Here is a 23,486-nt window from a genome sequence, read left to right as displayed (position 1 = left end):
GGTTAAACTCTCTCCAAAATGACAATGCTAAATAAATGCGAGAAAACAGTCATCTGAAACTCTGATTGTCTTGCCTGACTTGTTGACCCACATTATAAGCTAGGAAATAATTTCGTCATGTCATGCATCCTGATATGTGGCAGACATTACATTTTTCCACCTGCTGACAGAATTATCATTTATGACTCTGTTCTCTATTTTAAATGGTCTATTAGTCAAATAAAGTAGTCTTTCATGATATACATACACACACACACACACATATATGTATATATACTAATTAAGCAAAACTCCAGTGCAAAAGGCCGAATATTCTGTGAATTCAATTGCTCTGCAATTTTCCTGTGCTGTTTCTTTCTTACATATCATGAAGATGCAATATTTATTTACACAGGACAATATGAACAAATATGGAATTATTCTAAATTCGTATGGCCAGCATTGCATTACATTTACTATTGATTGTCAGCTAATTGTAAAATTTGTTAGGACAATATCCTCAAATAATCCAATATACTTCAATAGTAGAATAGTAGATTTTCATGTTCCTAGATTCTTGAAAATACAGGAAGGACTTGAGTAATCCCCATGAATTTCCCTGAGGATCAACAAATTTCTAAGTGATGTTAGGAAAGAATCCTAATACAATCATAGCATCAGAGAGTTGAGAGTTCCTGGAGGTATCACATAATTTGATTACATCCCTTAAGGTACATAAGCCAGCCTCCAAAACTGACTTTTTCTTCCTAAGACATTTTTATGACTTACAAAACTTAACACCAGGCAGTCCTTACTCATGCCTAACCTAAACCCCCTCTATTTCAAATAATCCTCTCATTTTGCTCTCAGTCACATGGACAATAGCTACTCACCACCTCTAGAACACTATTTCTTTATGTAATAAAACATTTCCTTTTCATTTTCTTCCTTCAGCCTTCTCTTTGCTGAGTTAAACACTAAATCCCTTTACTTTTACTCGCAGGATCTATTACTCCCTTTTTTACTTTGTAATTAACTAAGCCATCTTTTTTCTCTTCTCTTGCAATTTTTGCATAAGTTATGGACCTTATAAATAGATCACAGTAGTTTAAAAGTCCTGAACAACTTATCTACTGCTAGGTGACTTTGGTCATTTTCTTTATCAACACCAATGCTACATTTCAAATTTACAACTGACAGATGATTCATTCTGAAACTGCCTACATCCCCCAATTTTAAACTATACACACACACACACACACACACACACACACACACACACGTACACAGAGTTTGTTCTTTCCATCTCTGAGTGAATTATCACATATTTGTCCCTATTAAACTTCATCTCATTTCTAATCACCTTGTTTAATTTGTCAAGGTCCTTAATGAATTCTTACAGTGTGGTTCTAGTCAATAATCACCCCTACTCATTATAAAGTAATCTGCATAGTTAATAAGCTTACTCCCTATTCCATACTTCAAATCAACACTGAAAATTAGAGTCAGGGCCAGTGCTGACTTATGGAAAAAACTTTATACAATATACCCTCCAAGGCTGAAACTGAACCATTGATCAGTACCCCACAGCTGGGCCACTACCAAGCTGTGAAACAATAATACAAAATAGTACTACATAAAACAATGACCCAAATAAAATACAGTGTGGATTCAAATAAGGAATCAATAGTAATTTGTAATTTTTTTCCCTATAAGGTCTTTGAAGGAGCTCAAAACATTAATCACATTATCAAATTATTCATAGTGGAAAGAAATAACTAGAGAGGAGGAATTTATCAGAAATAACAGTAGGGCTAATTTAATAGCCTATTTGAAGACCCAGGGAAATGTTACTGTCAAAATAAGGTGGAAGGTCACTGTTTCAGTGAAGATTCTAATGAATCTTTCTTACTAAAACAAAAATCCTCGCTCTTCATAATACAGAGCAGGGGACCAAGTGTCTATTGATAAGTTAAAATTTCCCAAATACAAAAGATATTTTCCTTCTTCGCAGTACAGTAGGTCTCTGGATTTCTCTGAAAAAGATTTTTTTGAATCATCCAGAGAAACTATCCTCTATTCCCAGTTAGGTATATAGCTTTTTTGAGAAATGTCAACGAAAAGCAGATATAAAATGCATGTCTTAATGCTCAGAGTCAGCTCTTATTCACAGTCACTCACATTATAAATATGCGGACTGTTTTGTTTTCGGTACGCGGGCCTCTCTCACTGTTGTGGCCTCTCCCGTTGCGGAGCACAGGCTCCGGACCCGCAGGCTCAGCGGCCATGGCTCAGGGGCCCAGCCGCTCCACGGCATGTGGGATCTTCCCGGACCGGGGCACGAACCCGTGTCCCCTGCATCGGCAGGCGGACTCTCAACCACTGCGCCACCAGGGAAGCCCCGCGAACTGTTTTTTAATGTGTTCCCCACCCCCCATTCAGTAGCAAATGTTGAGAGTTCTGCATCCCTCTCAGAAGATTACAATCGTCATCTGACAAAGCAGCCCAGCCAGCTGGCTGCAGATCTTGTTCTTTGCCCTCTTGGAAACTTGCCATGATCTGGGGCATCTGGTGATTTCCAAACTTGTCCTTAGGCTAAAAGATCAGGGTTGGAGAAATAGGGGCTGTAGTAGGGGTGTGTGTAGTGAGTGTGTGCATGTGTGTGTGTGTGGTGGGGGGTGGTGGAGGAGAAACCCATTAAAAATAAATTGACTGGGCTTCCCTGGTGGCGCAGTGGTTGAGAGTCCGCCTGCCGATGCAGGGAACACGGGTTCGTGCCCCAGTCCGGGAAGATCCCACATGCCGCGGAGCGGCTGGGCCCGTGAGCCATGGCCACTGAGCCTGCGCGTCCGGAGCCTGTGCTCCGCAACGGGAGAGGCCACAACAGTGAGAGCCCCGCGTACCGCAAACAAACAAACAATAAATAAATAAATAGACTATCTTTAGATGATAGGAGCTTGTGGCGGAGCTAAGAGAATCAGCACTACTAGGGTCAAGCAGATACTTAGCGGAGGGTGGAGGCCAGCACACCAGGATCGCTGGCAGGATGGTGCGCTGCACTGGGAAAGCAAGGTGGGACAAGAAAAACAGAATGAGAAAAATGGTGAAAAAGAGTTTCCTTTCAGTCTAGGGTTTCTTTTATTGAGTAATCTATGCGAATATATTTTTATCATTATCTTAGATCTTGGTTAATAAGATACCTCATTTGTGTAGTTGATATAGAAGTTTATAGTCGAAGAGACACTGAAAGTAACTTAATTCAAACTGTGGGAGAAATACTTGTGGAGAAGGAATGGATCACATTTTCAAAGATGGAAAAGTAAGGTACAAAGTGGTTTAAAAACTTACTTTATTATTCAGAAGCAGGAAAGAGACTTGCACACTCAAAGCTAGGTCTCCAGTCCTCTTCAGCAGTGTTCTGCTGAACAACTCTGCCTACATATTCCACTGTCACCCAGGTCCATCACTTACACTTCTACATTTTAAAATTTTATTTTAATTTAAAAAGTTTTTTTAATTTTAATTTTTTTATTGCAGTATAATTGCTTTACAATGTTGTGTTAGTTTCTGCTGTACAGTGAAGTATGTATACATATAACCCCTCCCTCTTGGACCTCCCTCCCGCCCCCATCCCACCCATCTGGGTCATCACAGAGCACTGAGCTGAGCTCCCTGTGCTATGCAGCAGGTTCCCACTAGCTATCTATTTTACACATGGTAGTGTATTTATGTCAATTTTAATTTCCCAGTTCGTCCCCACCCTCCCCTTCTCCCACTGTGTCCACACATCTGTTCTCTACGTCTGCATCTCTATCCCTGGCCTGGAAATAGCTTCATCTGTACCATTTTTCTAGATTCCACGTATATGCGTTAATATATGATACTCGTTTTTCTCTTTCTGACTTACTTCACGTTGTATGACAGTCTCTAGGTCCATCCATGTCTCTACAAATGACCCAATTCCGTTCCTTTTTATGGCCGAGTAATATTCCATTGTATATATGTACCACATCTTCTTTACCCTTCTACATTAATTTCACAAAAGCCTGCCCCATGTGCACTGGCTCCTCTAAAATGACTGAGCAGAGTGCTCCCAAGTATAAGAGTTTTACCATATTCTCATACTTGTGGTAGATAGAAGTTATTTATTTGGCTGACTTCAGGTAAGACAGGAAAATAACAAGAAATACGAGAGGATACAGGAATTTATATTCTTGAGAACTTAATAGGTTTTTAGGCTTAGATGACGAAGGCTGAGAGAGAGAACGAGGTGAGGATTTGACTTGTTTAGAATGATTCAGCTTGTCCAGAAGAAGGAGATCATTTTAGGGGTTGTGGGAGCTTATTAGTTTGGCAAAGTTTTCATCTTGGTGAGCTCAGTGTAAACAGAGTCTATAACAATGCTAAAATAGCCCTGTTCCTGGGAGTCACAAAAAGAGCTGGAGACAACTTTTAATTAAATCCTCACTGAAGAGTGGCTTTGAAAGACCAGCATACTTCTGAGAGTTTTTGTTTTCCAAAAAGAAAGACAAAATTCTGTCTATAACATCTAGATGGCTATATGTTTATAAAACATCCATCACTGTAGTACTTAAGGGCTTTGACAAGTAAGCCATTTTGACACTGAACAGTATAGAGTAAGGAGATGAATGTCTTCCTCTGTCTGCTATGACTGTGTACTCTGGAGCTAAGTTTATACAATTCTATACTAAACCAAAACATAAAAAGCAGTATGAATCAGGCCCAGCTTACTCCAGCCACCTTGATTTTGGCTGTTCCTAATAAAGTGTGCAATTCCCTGCTGAGAGCTAAGAAATAGCCTCCTACTGAAAGACTGAAGTAGGTGAGACACTAAGGAAACTGAGAGAACATACCATTCTGGGCTCCCTGTCTTATCCTGGAATAAAAGAACAAAGAAATGGCTTTCATATTTCTTTCTGATTTCTTATGAGGCTATAAACAAGTCATGGAGTTCCATAGTCTCAAGCCAGATTCTAAGAAATCCTTTTCTGGTTCATTCATTCAATGAATATTTACTTGTAACCAACTGTGTACTCAAAAAGGTAATACATAAGGCACTGTGTTAATACAAGTCATAAAACCACCCTCGAGAACATATATTGTAATTGGGAAGGTAAAACAAGTAGAATAATACTCCAGTACAAGGCTAGATGTTGCTCAGAGTGTAAACAAGGTAGATGCAAAGGCATTCATAACTAAATTCAGTTATGAAAACTCTGTGGAAAACTACACAGAGGAAGTGGTATACAGCTACAGGTTACAAAAGATGAGTTAAAAGAGAAAACGTGCCTGACACATAGATACCCTGACCTGGGTTAAGTGTTAGTCACTAACAGTAGCAACTTAATCTTCATGATAGTTAAGCTAAAGTGAAACAACAGAATGAACCATTTGGCTAAATCCTTATTTTTCTTTTAAACATCTTTATTGGAGTATAATTGCTTTACAATGGTGTGTAAGTTTCTGCTTTATAACAAAGTCAATCAGCTATACATATACATATATCCCCATATCTCCTCCCTCTTGCATCTCCCTCCTAAGTCCTTATTTAGGCTTAAGATCAGGTAAGGCTTGCTGAGAGACAGTTTTTTACCTTTGAGGGGCTTGGAGGATTAAGGGGCAGGGCAAGAAGACAACACCCATGAAGTAGGGCAGGGCGGTGGTAGCTGTGTCAGAAACAACAGCAGCAGCAACAGGGAACTTTGAGGTTTAGCTGAACCAGGTAAAGGAAATAACTGAGTGTATGAAATTGTGGACAAAATGGTAAAAAGAATAGTTATTAGTACCACCAAAAATGAGAGTGAAGGGAAGAAGAGTTCAAGGAATTTTACATGAGCTCCTGGAAGCAAGGAGAAAAATGGAAGCAAATCCTAGGTAGGGTGTGTCCAGGAACTGTGCTGTTATTTATGTCTTTTTTTCCCCCATTTATTCTTTATACTAAAAGTTATGAAGTTGAACTCATTCTCTTCTTACTCTTAGGGAAAATAAGGCTTAAAATAATTACGGAAAATGACAAGATCATTTGCTACTAAGTGGGAGAGATTTTAAATGCAAATTTATTTGAGTCCATGGCTCTGGTGTCTGTTTCTAGGATACCATGCAACTTAGAAATATCTGGAATTGACTTAGCTAAATATAATTCAGCCATTAATTCTCTTCTGCAAATCTTTATTTTTCAAAGAAACTTATAATGATACTGATGGTTTTCATTCATTCATGTATTCACGCATGTATTATTTATTTATTTCATTCAGTAAAGATTTAGTGTATTTGCTAATTGCAGACTATATGACCCACTGGTGAAGACAGAGGTTCTAGTGCCAACTGCCTGGGTTTACTACCCTAGCTTTTAGTTTTGTCATCTTCAAAAAGGAGATGAAAATAATATATCTCTCATAGGGCTAGTATGAGGATTAAATGAGAAAATCTACACAAAGCATTAGGAGAGTGTCTGTCACATAGCAAGCACTCATTGTTAGCTGCTCTTATTGATACTCTGTGCCAGGTACTCTGAGAAGAATTAGGGGAACAAATATGAAGGTGACATAGTCCTTGTCTTTGAAAAATGTACACTCTCAAAGAGAAGACACATGTGTAATGAGTAATTGTGCCTGAGCTAACAGAAGATGCCAGAAGAGAATGCAGTTCTGGGTCATTTCAGCGAGTGGGAACAGCATGGAAACTCCAAAGAAGCATGAAATATCCTACAAAAGTTTGGCTTGACTGGAGCATGAACAAGTGTGAGAATGAATTAATTGGTGCTAGTAGGCAAAAAAGAAGCTGATCAGCTTTTGAATGGTTTAATAAGCTCTGCTGATGGAATTGAACTTTATTTTGATAGAATGAGGTAATAATGGAGGCTTTAGAGCCAGTTTTAAGGATGTAAGAAGGTAACTGTCTGGACTGTACACTCTGGAGGGTAAACTTGAATAGGAAGATAATGGATAGAAGGAAGCAATAGCTGAGGTAGGAGAAAAGACAATAATAAGTAGAGCTGCAGGCAGGGAAAGTCAGGCTCTTTTATTGCCTCATATCAATAGAGGAAGAAAATTAAGAAGAAAAGCAAGATTTAGGGGAAAAGGTGGAGAAGGAATAGGAGGGGGAAATAGAGTTAGCCTCTACCTCATTCTGAAAATAGCTCACTAATCAAACAATGTAATCCACCAAACAGGCTAAAGGAGAAAAAAATCACCTGAGCATATCAGTCGACGGGAAAAAAAGCATTTGACAAAATCTAACATCCATTCATGATAAAAACACATAGAAAACTAGGGATAGAAAAGAATTTCTTCAGCTCGACAAAGAATACCTACAAAAACCCTACAGCTAACCTTATACCTAATAGTGAAAGACCGAATGTTTCCCCAAGACAGAGAACAAAATAGAGATGTCCACTCTCACCACTCTTATTTGACGTAGTATCAGAAGTTCTAGTCAGCACAGAAAAGGCAACAAAAGGAAATAAAAGGCATACAGGTGAGAAAGAAAGAAACACAACGGCTCAGTTTTGTAAATGGCATGAAGGTTTACACAGAAAATCCCAAAGAATCTACCAAAACTCCTAGAACCCCTGAACTCACATCAGGATCACAAGATAAAATCAGCATATAAAAAACTGTATTTTTATACTAGCAATGAATATGTGGAAGCCAAATTCAAAGATCCAATACCATTTATAATCACTGGGATAAAAATAAATACTTAGGTATAACTCTACCATATATAAGACTTATATGCTATAAATTACAAAATGTTGATAGAAGAAATTAAAAATCTAAATAAGCAGAGAGATATACCACGTTCATAAATTGGAAGACTCAACACAGTAAAGATGTGAATACTCCCCAAATTGACACACAGGTTTAATGCAATTCCTATTAAAATTCTAGCATTACTTTTTTGCAGATATAGACAAGATCATTCTAAAATTTATATGGAAAGGCAAAGGAAGTAGAATAGCTAAAATAATTCTGAAAAAAAAAAAAAAGAGTAAGTGGGAGGAATCCGTATCCTCAATTTCAAGCTACAGTAATCAAATCTATGCTGTTGGCAGAGACAGATACCTAGATCAATGGGACAGGATAGGGAACCCAGAAATAGACTCACACAGTATGTGAGCTGATTTTTCTTTACAAAGTGCACAAGCAATTGAATGAAGGAAAGATAGTTTGTTCTTTTGGGTTTTTTTCCAGAAAACGCTCCTGGACATTTGAATATCCGTAGGCAAAAAATGAACCTCAACCTAAACTTTACACCTAGTACAAAACTTAACTCAAAATGGATGATAGATTTAAATGTGAAATGTAAAGCTATAAAAGTTTTAGCATAAAACAGTTGAAAATTTTGGTGACCTAGGAGTTCCTTGAAGAGTCTTAGACATGACATCAAAAGTACAAAATCCATAAAAAATAACTGGTAAATTTGACTTCATCAAAATTAAAAACGTTTGTTCTATGTGAGACCCTGCAAAGAGGATGAAAAAAAACAAGCAATAGACTAAGAGAAAATATTTGCCAACCACATGTCTGACAAAGAACTTGTATCTAGAATATGTAAAGAACTCTCAACAGTAAAAAAGCAAACAGTCCAAGTAGAAAATGGACAAAGACATAAAGGGACCTTTCATGCAAAAGGATATAAGGATGACAAAAAACACATGAAAAGATGCTCAACGTCAGTAGTCACTAGGGAAATGCAAATTAAGATGACAGTAAGATATTACTACATTCCTATCAGAAGGGCTAAAATTTTTATAAGTGACAGCACCAAATGCTGACAAGGATGCAGAGAAACTGGGTCCCCCATATGCTGCTGGTGGAGATGTAAAACGGTGCAGGCGCTCTGGAGAACAGTTCGGCAGTTTCTTAAAAACTAATCACACACCTACCGCACTACCCAACGATCACACTCCTGGGCTTTTATGCCAGAGAAATGAAAACATCCGTGCAAAAGCCTGAGCATAAATGTTCTTAGCAATTTTATTTGTAATAGCTAAAAACTGGAAACAACAAAAATGCCATTCAATAGGTAAATTTTAACCAAACTAGAAACAACAAAAATAGGTAAATACCACTCAGCAATAAAAAACAATGAACTACTGATGCATGCAACAACTTGGATGGACCTCAAGGGCATTCTGCTGAGTGAAAAAAAAGCTGATTTCAGAAGGCCACATATTGTATGATTCAACTTATATAACACTCTTAGAATGAGTGGAGAACATCAGTGGTTACCAAGAGCTGCGGATGGTGGGGAAGAAGGTGTGAGCGTGACTATACAGGGGTAGAATGCGGGAGATTTTTGTAATGATGGAGTAGTTCTATATTGCAGTGGTGGTTAGAGATTCTAAACTTGTGATAAAATGGCACAGTGCTATATGTATACCTAGTACCCATGTCAATTTCCTGATTTTGATACTGTACTGTAATTACTGAAGATGTAACCATTGGGGGAAACTTGGTGAAGGGTATATGGGATATCTCTGTGCTATAATTGCACTGACTTTGCAATTTCCTGTGTATATATAATTGCTTCAAAATAAACAGTTAACAGAAAGTTTGCTTAAATATTAACAGAACTTACTGCTTTATGACAAATTATGGATTATTAATGCTTTGTCCTAGAAAATTTTACTCTACTTTCTAATTTTCTCAAAATAGCCTTGTGTTACTTTTATAAGAAAATGTATTAAAATGGAATAAAAATGTCTTATTTCTTTTCTGATGGCTCAAGGTTAAAAGTAATTAATAGGCAGGATGGGGTCCAGGAATAGCAAACCTGGAGATGCAAATTTTTGGCAAAATTGCATCTGAAAAGTAGCCTAACCAGAGTGACTTCTAGAATTTCCTCACATTAGTAACTCTCTTCGTCCCTATCTATTTAACTAAGAGGTAGTAAACCACATCCTTTTTTAAAATATCTTAAAAAAATAAACTGACGCAATACTCCTACATTCACAAGAAATGTAAATGTTAGCCTAGAGATATAAAGTTTCTCAACCCAGATTTCTCTTAAATTACCCTTAATCCTTAGATAGTTCCACATAAGGAGCCCATGAAACAAGAAGATATGTGATCAGGTTTATATCAAGTAGAGACATACTGTTAAACGCCATAAATATACGTTTATTAGATACCTGCAATGAGTTTCCATATGCTCCTCCATTTTTCTCTCTGGCCTATCTTCCTCTCCACAGATAAAGCTGTCTTTCTTAAATGATGTCAGTCTTCATTATCTCCAGTAAAATCTCCAAATTCCGTAACAAGCTTTATCATGCCCTTCAAGATGTGGTCCTACCCTCCTTTTCTATTTCACTTCCTGTCACCCTCACATCACCTATCTCAATCCATGAAGGAGATGAACACATTTTGATAACCTACCTTTTGCTAGATATTCTCCTAGGAGTTTCATACCTCTGCTATAAGCCACTCCTTCAGTATGTTGAAATTTATCCTTTAAGATCAAACTCTCCGATGATACATCAGAGAACCTCTGTGATGCCTAATAGTTTTTTTTCCTCTCTCCTCCCCTTCTCTCCAAGTTATTGACTTAAATCACTCCTTCCCTGTGTTCATACAGCATTTTATAAATAATTTATCAGAGCCCTATGTCATTGAATTCTACACTGTTATCTCCACGAATAAATTGTGACTCAGGGATAATACCTAAATACATTTATAGACTAAATGCCTAGCACAGTGTTTAAATATCTACAGTTGACCCTTGAACAAAGTGGGTTTGAACTGTGAGGGTCCACTTATTCATGGACTTTTTTTCATTAAAATCATATATGTACCATAAATAGTTTTCCTTATGATTTTTTAATAATATTTTCTTTTGTCTAGCTTATTTTATTGTAAAAATAAGTATATAATACATATAACACACAAAATACATGTTAATTAACAGTTTATGTTGCTGGTAAGGTTTCAAGTCAGCCGTAGGCTATTATTAGTTAAGTTTTGGGAGATTCAAAAGTTATACATGGATTAGCAAAAATAAACAAATGGGACTACATCAAACTAAAAAGCTTTTGCACAGTGAAGGAAACTATCAACAAAATGAAAAGGCCACCTACTGAGTGGGGGAAGATATTTGCAAATGACATACCCGATCAGGGGTTAATATCCAAAATATACAAAGAACTCATACAACTTGACATTAAAAAAACAAACAACCAGATTAAAAATGGTCAGAGGATCTGAATAGACATTTTTTCCAAATGTCTGTATAAATTACAGACATTTAACATACAGATGGCCAACAGGCACATGAAAAGATGCTCAACACCACTAATCACCAGGAAATGCAAATCAAAACCACAATGAGCTACCACCTCGCACCTGTCAGAATGTCTATTATCAAAAAGGCAAAAAGTAATAAGCATTGGTGAGAAGGTGGAGAAAAGGAAACCCTGTGCATTGGTGCAGCCACTATGGAAAACCGTATGGAGGTTCCTCAAGCAATTTAAACCAGAACTAGAATATGATCCACAAATTCCACTCCTGGGTATTTATCCAAATAAAGTGCAAATACTAATTTGAAAATATTATGTTCTTTTGAATTGAAAAGATTATGCACCCCTATGTTCACTGAAGCATTATTTACAGTAGCCAAGAAACAGACTCAGAGGAAAAGAGATCAGATTTGTGGTTACCAGCTAGCCACCTCTGCCTCTCCTGGTGTGCAGAAGTGACTTTGAATTTTGGGAATAAAGATGTGGATGGTAGATGTTTGTTAATGGAACAGCAATTGGGCTGGGAAAAGGTACCCTGATGAGCACTGCTTCATTTAACGATGAGCAAATCTCATGAATGTGAATGATTAAGAAGAATGACAGTGCATGGTTTTGTGAAAAAAGTTTTTGCTTTTCTAAGAAAAATCAGACTTAGAATTTTCCAAGAAAGTTTGACATTAGTTATAAATGGAACTTTGAATGTTTCCAAGAAACATTACAATTATGTTTACCAACACAGCTGAAGCATGAAATTAGAAGCTATCTTTAAGTTTGGGGAGAGAATCAGGTCTCTTTTAACTTATTTGGCTCTGATTTTCCCCTTTCATAATTAACCTAGTGAAAAGATTAGAAGGAAGGGGAGATTCATTATACCCAATGTTGACTTTTAATAATGTGAGTTGGCATTAGAAAGAAATAATTTGTTAAAAAAATGAATGTTCTGTTATTTTGGATTGCGGAAAGCTACACCTGAGGGAAACATCATGTGCAATTAGCATCTTTTTCCATTAGACTTTACTTTAGAAAATCCTATGGGTGTAAAAATTTGATAGAGGCTTTTGCTCCCACTGCTATTGCATGAAAGTCTAGATACTAACGAATGCTGGCAAAGTTGTAATGACTAAATAGCTCAGATGTACACACACCATGAGGCCTGCAACCTCAGTGAAAGGGCGGCTCAAGCAAACAAATTTGAAGAACCAGCAAGAAACAAATTGTAAGATAAAGAAAAACTTCAGTAGGTAAAGTCATGAATTGGTATTGGATTGATGTAGGTTAGATTTCCAGCTCTGACACTATTCACTGTGTGCTAGTGAGCAGTTAACTTCCAAATTTCTGTTTCTTGATCTACAAAGTAGGAATCATAGTAGTAGTTGTATTATTAGGGTAATTTTGAGTACTAAAGGGGATATATATATATATATATATATATATATATATGCTTGATAAATTCATAATAAATTCTCAGTGAATAATATCCATAATTTTTATTATTTATGATTATTGTCACATGCTACATAAAATCAGTTATTTAAAATGTTCTTCATTCATTTATTTTAAAATGTTTCAAAGTCAGATCTGAGCTACATAGTAAAAACCTATGTACTTTAAGTACTCTTAAAATATAACATGTAAAACAAAGTTGATAAGAAGTATATTAGTGAGATTAAAATGCTCCATTTTAATTTTTTAAAACTATTTTTCTTAATGTGATTTCCATTGACTGGTCTGGCAAGCAGTCTTACCCTGAGTGGCAGGTATCAATTATAGACGTAATTAGCTCATGCTGGGATATATGCCTAGAGAATCGACCCAACACAAAAATCTCCTAACTTTTGATACTTTATTTCCTCAGATAAATTGAGGATTTGAATAATGTCATCCTTTACATCACTATACTTAGCAATGAATGAGGCTATGGCACATCCTTTATAAAGTTCCCTAAAAAGCAACTAGCCATACAAATGTACAAGGGTGTGGAACGGGGACTAGTGTGGCATAGTTAGAATATAGATTCAGGAATGAGACAGATTTAAGGTCTGGTCTTTAATCAATCGCTTATTGGCTGCATGATTTGAGGCAAGTTACTTATCTTTTCAACTTCAGTTGTAAAATGGGTTATTAATAAGTAGTATGCATTCCAGAAGATGGTTGTAAGTATTAAATAAGCCAATGCATGTCAAACATCTAGTACAAAGTCTGGCATCTTGTGAGTGCTCAATAAATGTTAATTATTATTTGCACAATTTTACTGATTCATTGATTTCTTGGGCTGGGACATTGTAATCATTTTCATTATTGCTTAAAATAGGACTCTGATGGGGTCATCAGCTTAAATTTTCCATGAGCTTCACTCTGGATCACTTATAACTTATGCCACATGTAGAACTGGCTACAAGGGTAGTAAGTTAAAAGGATATGAAGGTTCTGCACCAAATAAATAACTGGGAAAACAACTTAAGACTATGATTTGATGAGAGAAGTTGGGAACATCATTTTCATAAATGAATGAAATAATTGACTATTAGTAGCTGAATTTTGAGGTTTCAATTTATATACACAAGCAGTTGAAGAAAATACCCTATTTCTTTTTAGATCATTAATTCTTGACTTTATTTTAGTATTGTGCTATAATGATTTTGCAACTACTAATGGAATTCATTTACATACTATTTTAAAGGCAAGAAGAATTCATGTTTTCTCTTAAGGATGAAGTAAATCCCTAATTAATTCCTTGACAAAGTTAATTATTCTAATCTTGAACTGTCAACTTTGTTGAGAAATAAATGTTTTTTAACTTTACGAAAGTTCAAACTACCTTGATTTTGGATTAATAAAATTTTCAGAGAAATTTTTCGTAAAACAATATACAGAACACTATGTTCTAATAAGGCAGAAGCTGTACTGTGGCACTGACCTGACCTTATGGTATGAAACCACATAAAGAAAAACTGGCCACGGTAAATCAAAGGCCTTTGGAGTCACAGGGCTCATGGGAAAGTCATTTGTGAAATGAAGCACTGACTTAGGTAGCTTTCAGGATTCAAAAGTACACTATAGTTAACGGCAATTTACCACCACTGCAGCTGGAAAAACAGCAGCAATAATACTCATGTTAGCTATAATGCAATGAAGAGACAGAATGTGGTTTTACCTCTTGAAAGCTATTCTCATTCTCTCTCTCTCTCTCTCTCTCTCTCTCCCTCTCCCTACCTATCATCTATCTATCAATCATCCAGTGTCTACCTAACTATTTACTCAGGCAGTGCATAATGGGACAGACTCAAGGCAAAGACTGAGCATCTCAAACTTGAAATATATATATTTTAGTATGTATCCTTTTCCTTCTTTTTAATGATATTGCCCACAGTCATATTTTACAGAGGTTAAAATTCTGAATATGTGTTATCCTTCCAGGAAAATGTGGGAAGCAATGTCCAAATTATACCTAGAATTTTATTGTATAAAGAATGCTCTACCAAAACTGTACTTTCAGGAGTTGGACTATGTTGTGATGTCTGCACATCACAAAATTAAGCCTTTACTCAAAAGGAAGTTGTAAATTTATTAACAGACATCACATAGCTTTGGCCATGCCTGTCATTTCTCATGCTTTGTATCAAGTGGAATCTCTGTCTACTTACTGGATGGAGCTTTCAATGCGGGTGATAGTGAGGAAAGCAGCAAGGTTTGCTGTGTAAGATGAGATGACAATCAAAGCAAACAGCCACCAAGCCCCCATCATCATTCGGGTAGCCAGAGTTGTGTATGGGACTTCCCCACCTGTGGAAAGAAGCAAAGAGAATAAAAGAACATCAACAAGTCTTTATTTAGAATCTGAAGTCATACACATTCAAGAGCAAGTTAAATTTTAAGTAATGCGAAATCTTTCACATAACATCAGCATGGATCTCTGTATTTTGCTTACGTTCATCACTTCATATTTGATTCTGGTTTATGAGACTATGTGAGACTCAGTCAAATAGAAGCATGATAAATATTTAGTATAACATGTTTAAATGATATTTCTTCCACCTTGTTCTTCAACCCTAGAATTACCCTCTTATTACAACCTCAGATATACACTTTATATCCAAGGGCTTGACTATTTACTAGTTAGGAGATATTAATACTATTATGCTTATATTTAACATAACTTTTCAGATTTCTAATTTAATAAATAATATTAAAAGACTATTTTTTGTTAAATTCCCTAGAATCATAGGTTATTAATAATCTTGGGAGAACACATATGACTATTGGTTTCAGCATCATCACATGTGTTTTGATCTACTCCTAACTGACTCACCACTCTTTTGTAATCTTGTTGTAGAATCTTCTTCTCCATCTTCTAAATGTTGGTGTGTCCTTGGGCTCAGTCTCTAAACTGTTTCTGTTCTGTCCGCATTCCAACCGCAGCTAATCTCAAGTCCCCTGATGTTGAATATTATCTACAGTATACTTTGATGACTCTCAGATTTATATTTCAAGCTTTACTCTCTCTAGAGAGCTACAGATAAATGCCTACATAATTTCCACTTGGAATTTAATGGGCATCTGAAATTTATCACATCTGAATCAGAATGCTTTATTTTCACTCTTGAATGAACACCCCAGTCTACACTATTTCAGGGAATAGCACCACTCTTCACTCTATTTCTCAGACCAAGTACTTAGAAACTTTCCAACATCCCATCTGGTAGCAAGTCCTGTCACCTTTATCTGCAAACCACATACCAAATCCTACCTCATCCCCTCACTTCCAGTGCTGTCACATCTTCTTTTGACTGTACTTCTAAACCACTTAAATGGTTTACTTGTTTACATTCTATGCACTACCACTCCCAAGTCTATCTCGATGGTGCTCTTTGAAAATGAAAATGAAATCGTGATATTCCTCTGATCAAAACTTCCAATGGACTCCTGTCACTCTCAGAGAAAGAAAAAGCAACCCCAAATCTCTACCAAGGCCTATCAGGTCCTACATGAACTGATCTCACGTCAATTTCCTGACTTGCATTTTTCCACCCTCTCAACCCAGCCTTCTTGCAATTTCTTGCATGGAGATACGCTGATTTCTGTCCTAGGGTCTTTGTATTTGCAATTTTTATGCCTGGAATTCTCTGCTCTTTAATTTAAAAATGACCTTCCCTTTAATTTTTTTAAGTTTCTCCTCAGATGATACTTCCTCACAAATACGTATTTCCATTCTATCTAAAATAATTTCTCACGACCTCATTCTTTCAGTCACTGTATTTTTTAAAAATCATAATTCATCATATATTTTATGTATTTTTGTTTTTTTCCTCTCCCTTACTGTCTAGTTTCTAACATAGAAACAGTTCCTGTCCCCTTTTAGGTGGGTAAATATTTGTTAAATGAATACATGTTTTGTATGGAGTTAATAATCCTTTTAAAATAAATTAGGTTTATGCTAAGAGTAAAAATAAATTAAAGAGATATAATACTACATTTGCCTAGGTACATCAATATGTGAATGGCTTAACAGGATTCAATTAATTATCACATCAGGCAGATTTTTATGCAAACCACTAATTCTCACTATGCAATATTTCTAAACTTTCAGTGTAGTACAAACATACCCTTTGGGTATGACCTGAGCTATTTTCCTGATGTAATATACTCAGAATAGGCTAACCTCTGATATCTGGAACACATTTTTTCAAAAGCAGTTATAATGCATTTTGGATATTTTCTTCTTTAAAGCAAAGGAAATATTCACTCAGCTTTTAAAAGATGAAAGTACAATAAAATATTCATTTTTAAACCAAATGGGGACTTCCTAGACAAAATGATTAATTGAAAAAAAAATAAAATATGAACAAGATGATAGCTAAAGACTGAAAGATGTTAATAAGTGTAACAAAAGTAGAACAGTAAATTCATGACTGAAAAGCCTAATTGAAGGTTTGTGTCCATGAAGCCTTTACCCTTGGTTAGAGTCGTTATCACCCATAAGAAAGAATACTTGCTGAGCTTTCTTCATCTGTGGCATAAAGCCTGAAACTTGGGGAATTCAAATATTCTTGTGGAGTCCAAATAAAATGACATTTTATTTGATATCTGCACTTAGAAATCAAATATTAAAAGTAAAGGGAATCTTGACTTCTAATTCTGGTAATTCAAGACAATCCTCCCACTGATGGCAACTAGAAAAAATGAACATATAATGCATTTGAGAGCAGTAAGAAACTAGAAGATCAAGATCCTGAAGAAGATAACTCAGAAATGTGACTGGTATTTAGGACTGCTTTTTCCTGAGGGATAAATGCCAATTTAACAACAGGAAAATAAGAAACTGCGATGTTGAGCAATGTTTTGAAAGCCTTCAAAGTCAGGTGGCTATAAAAATTAAGGCCCAGGGCTTGCCAAATGGGGGTGGGACTAAGAAAACCAGAAAATCCTCATATGCTTGGAAATCAACAATTACAATTCTATTAGGGCCATGGGTCAAAGAAAAATCACAAGAGAAATAAAAGGTATTTTTAAGTTGATGAAAATAAAAATACTCCATATCAAAATTTCACAAGTTTTGATAGCTGATAGGATGTAGCTAAATTTGTGTTTAAAGGGAAATTCATAACTTATATAAGAAGTCTGAAAATCAATGAGCTATTCATCAATTTCAAGAAGTTAAAAAAAACCTGGCAAGTTAATCCCAAAGAACATAGAAGGAAGAACATAATAAATATAAGAGCAAAAATTAGTAAACTAGATAAAAAATAAAATAGAGAATGTTGATCCAACAGAAGTTTGGTCCTTTGAAAATACCTATAAAAAGCTCTTGAGACTGATCAAGAAAATAAGTAAAGGCACAAAAAAATTCAATAATAGGAGTTAAAAGGGCATATTGTTACAGATGTTTCAGATATTAGAAGGATAAAAGAGGAGGATCTTATGTACAGTTCTATGTCAATTAATTTGAAAATTGAGATGACATGGACAAATTCATAGAAAAATTGCCACCAAAAGAAATAGAAAATTTTAATGATCTTATAAGTATTAAAGACTTTGAATCTACAATTAAAACTTACCCACCAAAAAATTCAAGACCAGTGGGCTTTCTGGAAAAAAACCCTACCAAATGTTTTATCAATAATTAAGTATAATTTTACACAAACTCTTTCTGAGATTAGAAAAAAGCAAGACATCATTCCATACATTTTATAAAGAAGGCACAACTTTGATAACAAAATCTGAAAATGTCATTCCAGGAAAGGAAAATTAATGGCCAGTCTTTCATATGATAGTAGATTAAAAAAAAAGACTTACATAAATTAGTAAACTGAAAATTGCAAAAAATAAATAAGCATGCTGGGTTTATTATATGAAAGCAAGGGTTGGTTTGGCATTAAATCATTAAAATTCACTAAATTAGCACTATAAAGGAGAAAAGTCCTATAATCATCTTGGTTGAAACAGAAAAGGCACAGATAAAATTCAACATCCAGTCATAAAAAAATTGAAAACCTAGAAATTCTCCAGCAAACTAGAAATAAAAAAAACACACTTAGTCTCACAAGAGTGTTTTCAGGAAGCCTCCAGCAAATGTCATACTTACTAACAAAATAAGCATTTTTAAAGACTATCTTAAAGGCTACAAGTTGTTACCACTTCTATTCAACATTTAATTGTAGGTACTAAACAGTGTAGTACAATAGCAAAAAAATTAAATACAAAGAAGGAAAAAATACTAAAAAATTGGAAAGAATGAAAAAAGTTATGGATTATAGATGATATGAATATGTATGCAGAAAATCTAAGAGAATATGGAATAAATTACTAAAATTAATGTTAGTTTACTATGGTACAGAGTCAATCTTCAAAATTAATCAGATATGCTTATAGCAGTAACAAACATTTAAGACATGAAATTAAAAAATATACACCATTTGCAATAGCACTACAAATATCAAATATCTAGAAATAAAGATGTGTAAGATCTCTACATGAAAATCTATAAAACTTTTTTGAGTGCAGTAAAAGAAGGTTAAATAAATAAATAGATATATCATGTTTATTGATCAAAGACTCAATATTATAAAGATATAAATTTTTCTCAAACTGATCTATAGATTCCATGAATTACCAATCAAAATCTCAAGTTCTCTGTGTGTGTGTGTGTGTGTGTGTGTGTATGTATGTATGTGTGTGTGAGAGAGACAGAGAGGGAATGTATGTGTGTGTTTGTGAAAAGCTAAATGTGAAATTTGTAGAAAATTCCAAAAGAACAATAATAGCTAAGACGGTGTTCAAGAAGAAGACTGGTTCTAGTTGACTGTAGCTTTATATAGTAATTAAGATAGTATGATATTTGTCCAAGGATAGACCAAATCAATGAAAATTATTCATGTGTACATAGACAATTTATGCCCAGCTGGCACTGCAGTACTATATAGACAGGGAGGTCTTTTCAGTAAGTACTACTAGGTCAACCTGGATATATATATATGAAAAATAATGAAACTTGTCTCCTAACTTATAATACATACAAAAATCAATACCAAGTGCCTTACATATGTAAATATAAAATATAAACAATAAAGCTTCTAGAAAAGAATATAAGAGAATATATCCAACATATCCACAAGATTGGGTACTGAAAGACTTTTTCTGAACAGAGCACAGAATGCATTAGCAAAAAGCAAAAAACCTGAGCTGAGCCAGGGCCAGCTCCTCCCCCCAGGGCTCTGTAGCCATGTCATGGACCAGCCCTGCCTACCAACGTACTATAGCAGTAGCTGTGGCCCTACCACAACATGAAGATGCATGCAGCCCAAATAGGGACACCCCTTGAGCACCGAGCTCCAGTGGCCAGGCAGGATTGTGCCTCTGAGTCCCATAGAACATCTCCTACATAAGGCCATTCCTTCAAGACTGGGAGAGGTACCTGATTTAACTAATAAAGAGAAACACAGAGAATTAATCAAAATGAGGAGACAGAATAAGAACTAAATGAAATGGAGATAAGCAATATACCTGATAAAGAGTTCAAAGTAATGGTAATAAAGATGCTCACTGAACCTGGGAGAAGTACAGATGAACACAGTGAGAACTTCAACAAAGAGAAAATGTAAGACAGTACCAAACAAAAATTGTAACTGAAATGAAAAATATACTAGTGGCGTTTATAGAAGACTGGATGAGGTAGAAGAATGAATCAGTAAGCTGGAAGACAAAGCAATGGAAATCCCCCAGACAGAGCAGAGAAATGAAAAAAAAAAACAACAACAATTTTAAAAAAGCGAAGATACCTTAAGGGACCTTTGGGACAACACTGAACATAATAACATCTGCATTGTAGAGATTTCAGAAGGAGAAGAGAGAGAAAGTTCTAGGAAAATTATCTGAAGAAATAGTGGCTGAATTTCCCTCATCTGGGGAAGGAAACAGGCATCCAGGTCCAGGAATACAGAGATGAACCCAGAAAAGACACACACCAAGACACATTATAATTAAAATGGTAAAAGTTAAAGACAAAGAGAGAATTCTAAAAGCATCAAGGAAAAAAACATTACATACATTGGAAACCTCATAAGGCTATCAACAGATTTTTTTTCAGTAGAAACTTCAGGCCAGAAAGGAATGGCATGACATATTAAAAGTGCTGAAAGGAAAAAAAATACAACCAAGAATTCTCTACCCAGCAAATTATCATTTAGAATAGAAGGAGAGATTAAAGAGTTTCCCAAGTAAGCAAAAGCTAAATGAGTTAATTACCACTAAACTGGTCCTATAAGAAATGTTAAAGGGGCCTCTTCAAGGTAAAAAGAAATGGCATTAATTAATAATTTTAAAAAACATACAAAAGATCTCACTGGAAAATATAAATATATAATAAAGGTAGTGGATCAATCACTTGTAAAGCAAGCATGAACATCAAAAAACAAAAGTAGTGAAATTAACTACAATTACAATAATTAGGTAAGGGATATATAAAATAAAAAGATGTAAAGTGTCATCAAATTATAAAATGTGGTGGAAGGGGAGTAAAATGACAAAGCTTTGGAATGTATTCAAATTTAATTGTTATCAACTTAAAAAGGACTGCTGTTTACATAGGATGTTATATGTGAACCTCACAGTAGCCACAAGGAAAAAACTTATAGTAAATATACAAAAGAAAATGAGAAAGGAATCTAACACAACACTAAAGGAAACCATGAAAACCCAAGGGAAGAAAGAAAAAGAAGAAACAGAGGAACTACGAAACCAGCCAGAAAACAACAGAATGGCAATAAGAACATACAGATCAATAGTTACTGTAAATGTAAAGGGACTAAATTCGCCAAAGAAAGACATAGAAAAACTTGAAATAGAACTACCATATGACCCAGTAATCCCACTAGTGGGCATATACCCTGAGAAAACCATAATTCAAAAAGAGTCATGTACCACAATATTCACTGCAGCACTATTTACAATAGCCAGGACATGGAAGCAACCTAAATGTCCATCGACAGATGAATGGATAAAGAAGATGTGGCACATATATACAATGGAATATTACTCAGCCATGAAAAGAAACAAAATTGAGTTATTTGTAGTGAGGTGGATGTCAAAAAGAGAAAAACAAATACCATATGCTAACACATATACTTGGAATCTAAAAAAAAATGGTTCTGAAGAACCTAGGGGCAGGACATGAATAAAGACACAGACGTAGAGAATGGACTTAAGGACATGGGGAGGGGGAAGGGTAAGCTGGGACGAAGTGAGAGAGTGGCATGGACATATATACACTACCAAATGTAAAACAGATAGCTAGTGGGAAGTAGCCACATAGCACAGGGAGGTCAGCTCAGTGCTTTGTGACCACCTAGAGGGGTGGGATAGGGAGGGCGGAGGGAGATGCAAGAGGGAGGGGATAAGAGGATATATGTATACATATAGCTGATATACTTTTTTATACAGCAGAAACTAACACAACACTGTAAAGCAATTATACTCCGATAAAGATATTAAATAAAAAAAAATGGACAGAGGATCTGAATAGATATTTTTTCCAAAGAAGACATACAGATGGCACAGAGGCACATGAAAGTATATCCAACATCACTAATTATTAGTGAAATGAAAATCAAACCCACTATGATATATTGCCTCCACCTGTTAAGATGGGTGTTATTAAAAAAAGAGAGAGAGAGAAAAAATATGCTTTGGTGAGGATGTGGAAAAAAGGGAACCCTTGTATGCTTTTGGTTCAAATGTAAATTTGTGCAGCCACTATGCAAAACCTATGGAGGTTCCTCAAAAAATTAAAATTGAACTGCCATGTGAACCAGCAATTCCTCCTCTGAGTATATAACTGAAGGAAATGAAATATGCATCTCAAATAGAGAACTGCACTCCCATGTTCACTGAAGCATTATTCACAACTGCCAAGATATGGAAACAACTTAAATGTTCATCAGTAGATGCATGGATAAATAAAATGTGATATGTATTTAAAGACAAGCCACAGTAGAACACACACACACACACAAATATTATTCATCCACAAAAACGAGAATCCTGCCATATGTGACAACATGGATGCACCGTGAGGAAATTACGTTGAGTGAAATAAGCCAGCCACAGAAAAACAAATGCTGCATGATTTCACTTACATGTGCAATCTAAAATAATCAAATTCGTAGAAGCAGAGAATAGAATGGTGGTGGTCAGGGGCTGGGGTGGGAGGTATGGGGGAAATGAGATGTTGGTCCAAGGGTGCAAAGTTTCATTTATGCACTATAAATAAGTTCTAGAGACCTAATGTACAGCATGGTGACAATAGTTAGCAAAACTGTATCATATACTTGATACTTGCTAAGAGGATAGATCTTGAATTAAATCTTCTCAACACACACACTGTAATTATGAAGAGGTTATAGACAAATTATTTAGCTTGATTATGGTGATCTTTTAACAGTGTATACAAATATTAAAACATCAAGTTGTAAATCTTAGTACAATTTTTATCAGTCAAATATATCTCAATAAATTTATTTCAAAACGAGGATAAAAAATGAAAAGATTGATAAATTTGACTATGGTAATACTTTGTAGTTCAAAACCCACCATGAAGAAAGTAAAGACAAGCCACAGTAGAGCATATTTGCAATACTCATATCTAACAGAAATTTCATCAATGTATATTAACTTCTATAAATCAATAACAATAAAACAGACAATAACTAGAAAAATGGGCAAGAGGTTTCACAAAGGAAGATACCAAATGCCCATT

The 23,486-nt window shown here is 35.4% G+C and overlaps 1 protein-coding gene across 2 annotated transcripts in view; it reads right to left on the bottom strand.

The window, feature by feature from the left end:
- GRID2 (glutamate ionotropic receptor delta type subunit 2) overlaps nt 1–23,486 on the bottom strand; it is a 1,355,616-nt gene that overhangs the window by 227,341 nt on the left and 1,104,789 nt on the right. For both annotated transcript variants that reach the window (XM_029236088.1, XM_029236089.1), the window contains one exon: nt 14,881–15,019. In XM_029236088.1, the coding sequence (XP_029091921.1) occupies nt 14,881–15,019 (139 nt within the window). The remainder of the gene's footprint in view (nt 1–14,880; nt 15,020–23,486) is intronic.

Source organism: Monodon monoceros, unplaced genomic scaffold, assembly GCF_005190385.1.
Source record: "Monodon monoceros isolate NGI ecotype Baffin Bay Population unplaced genomic scaffold, NGI_Narwhal_1 Super_Scaffold_20, whole genome shotgun sequence".
Classification (NCBI taxonomy): Eukaryota; Metazoa; Chordata; class Mammalia; order Artiodactyla; family Monodontidae; genus Monodon; species Monodon monoceros.
The sequence above is the reverse complement of the archived record's forward strand: the minus strand, read 5'-3'. Positions and strand labels throughout refer to the sequence as shown.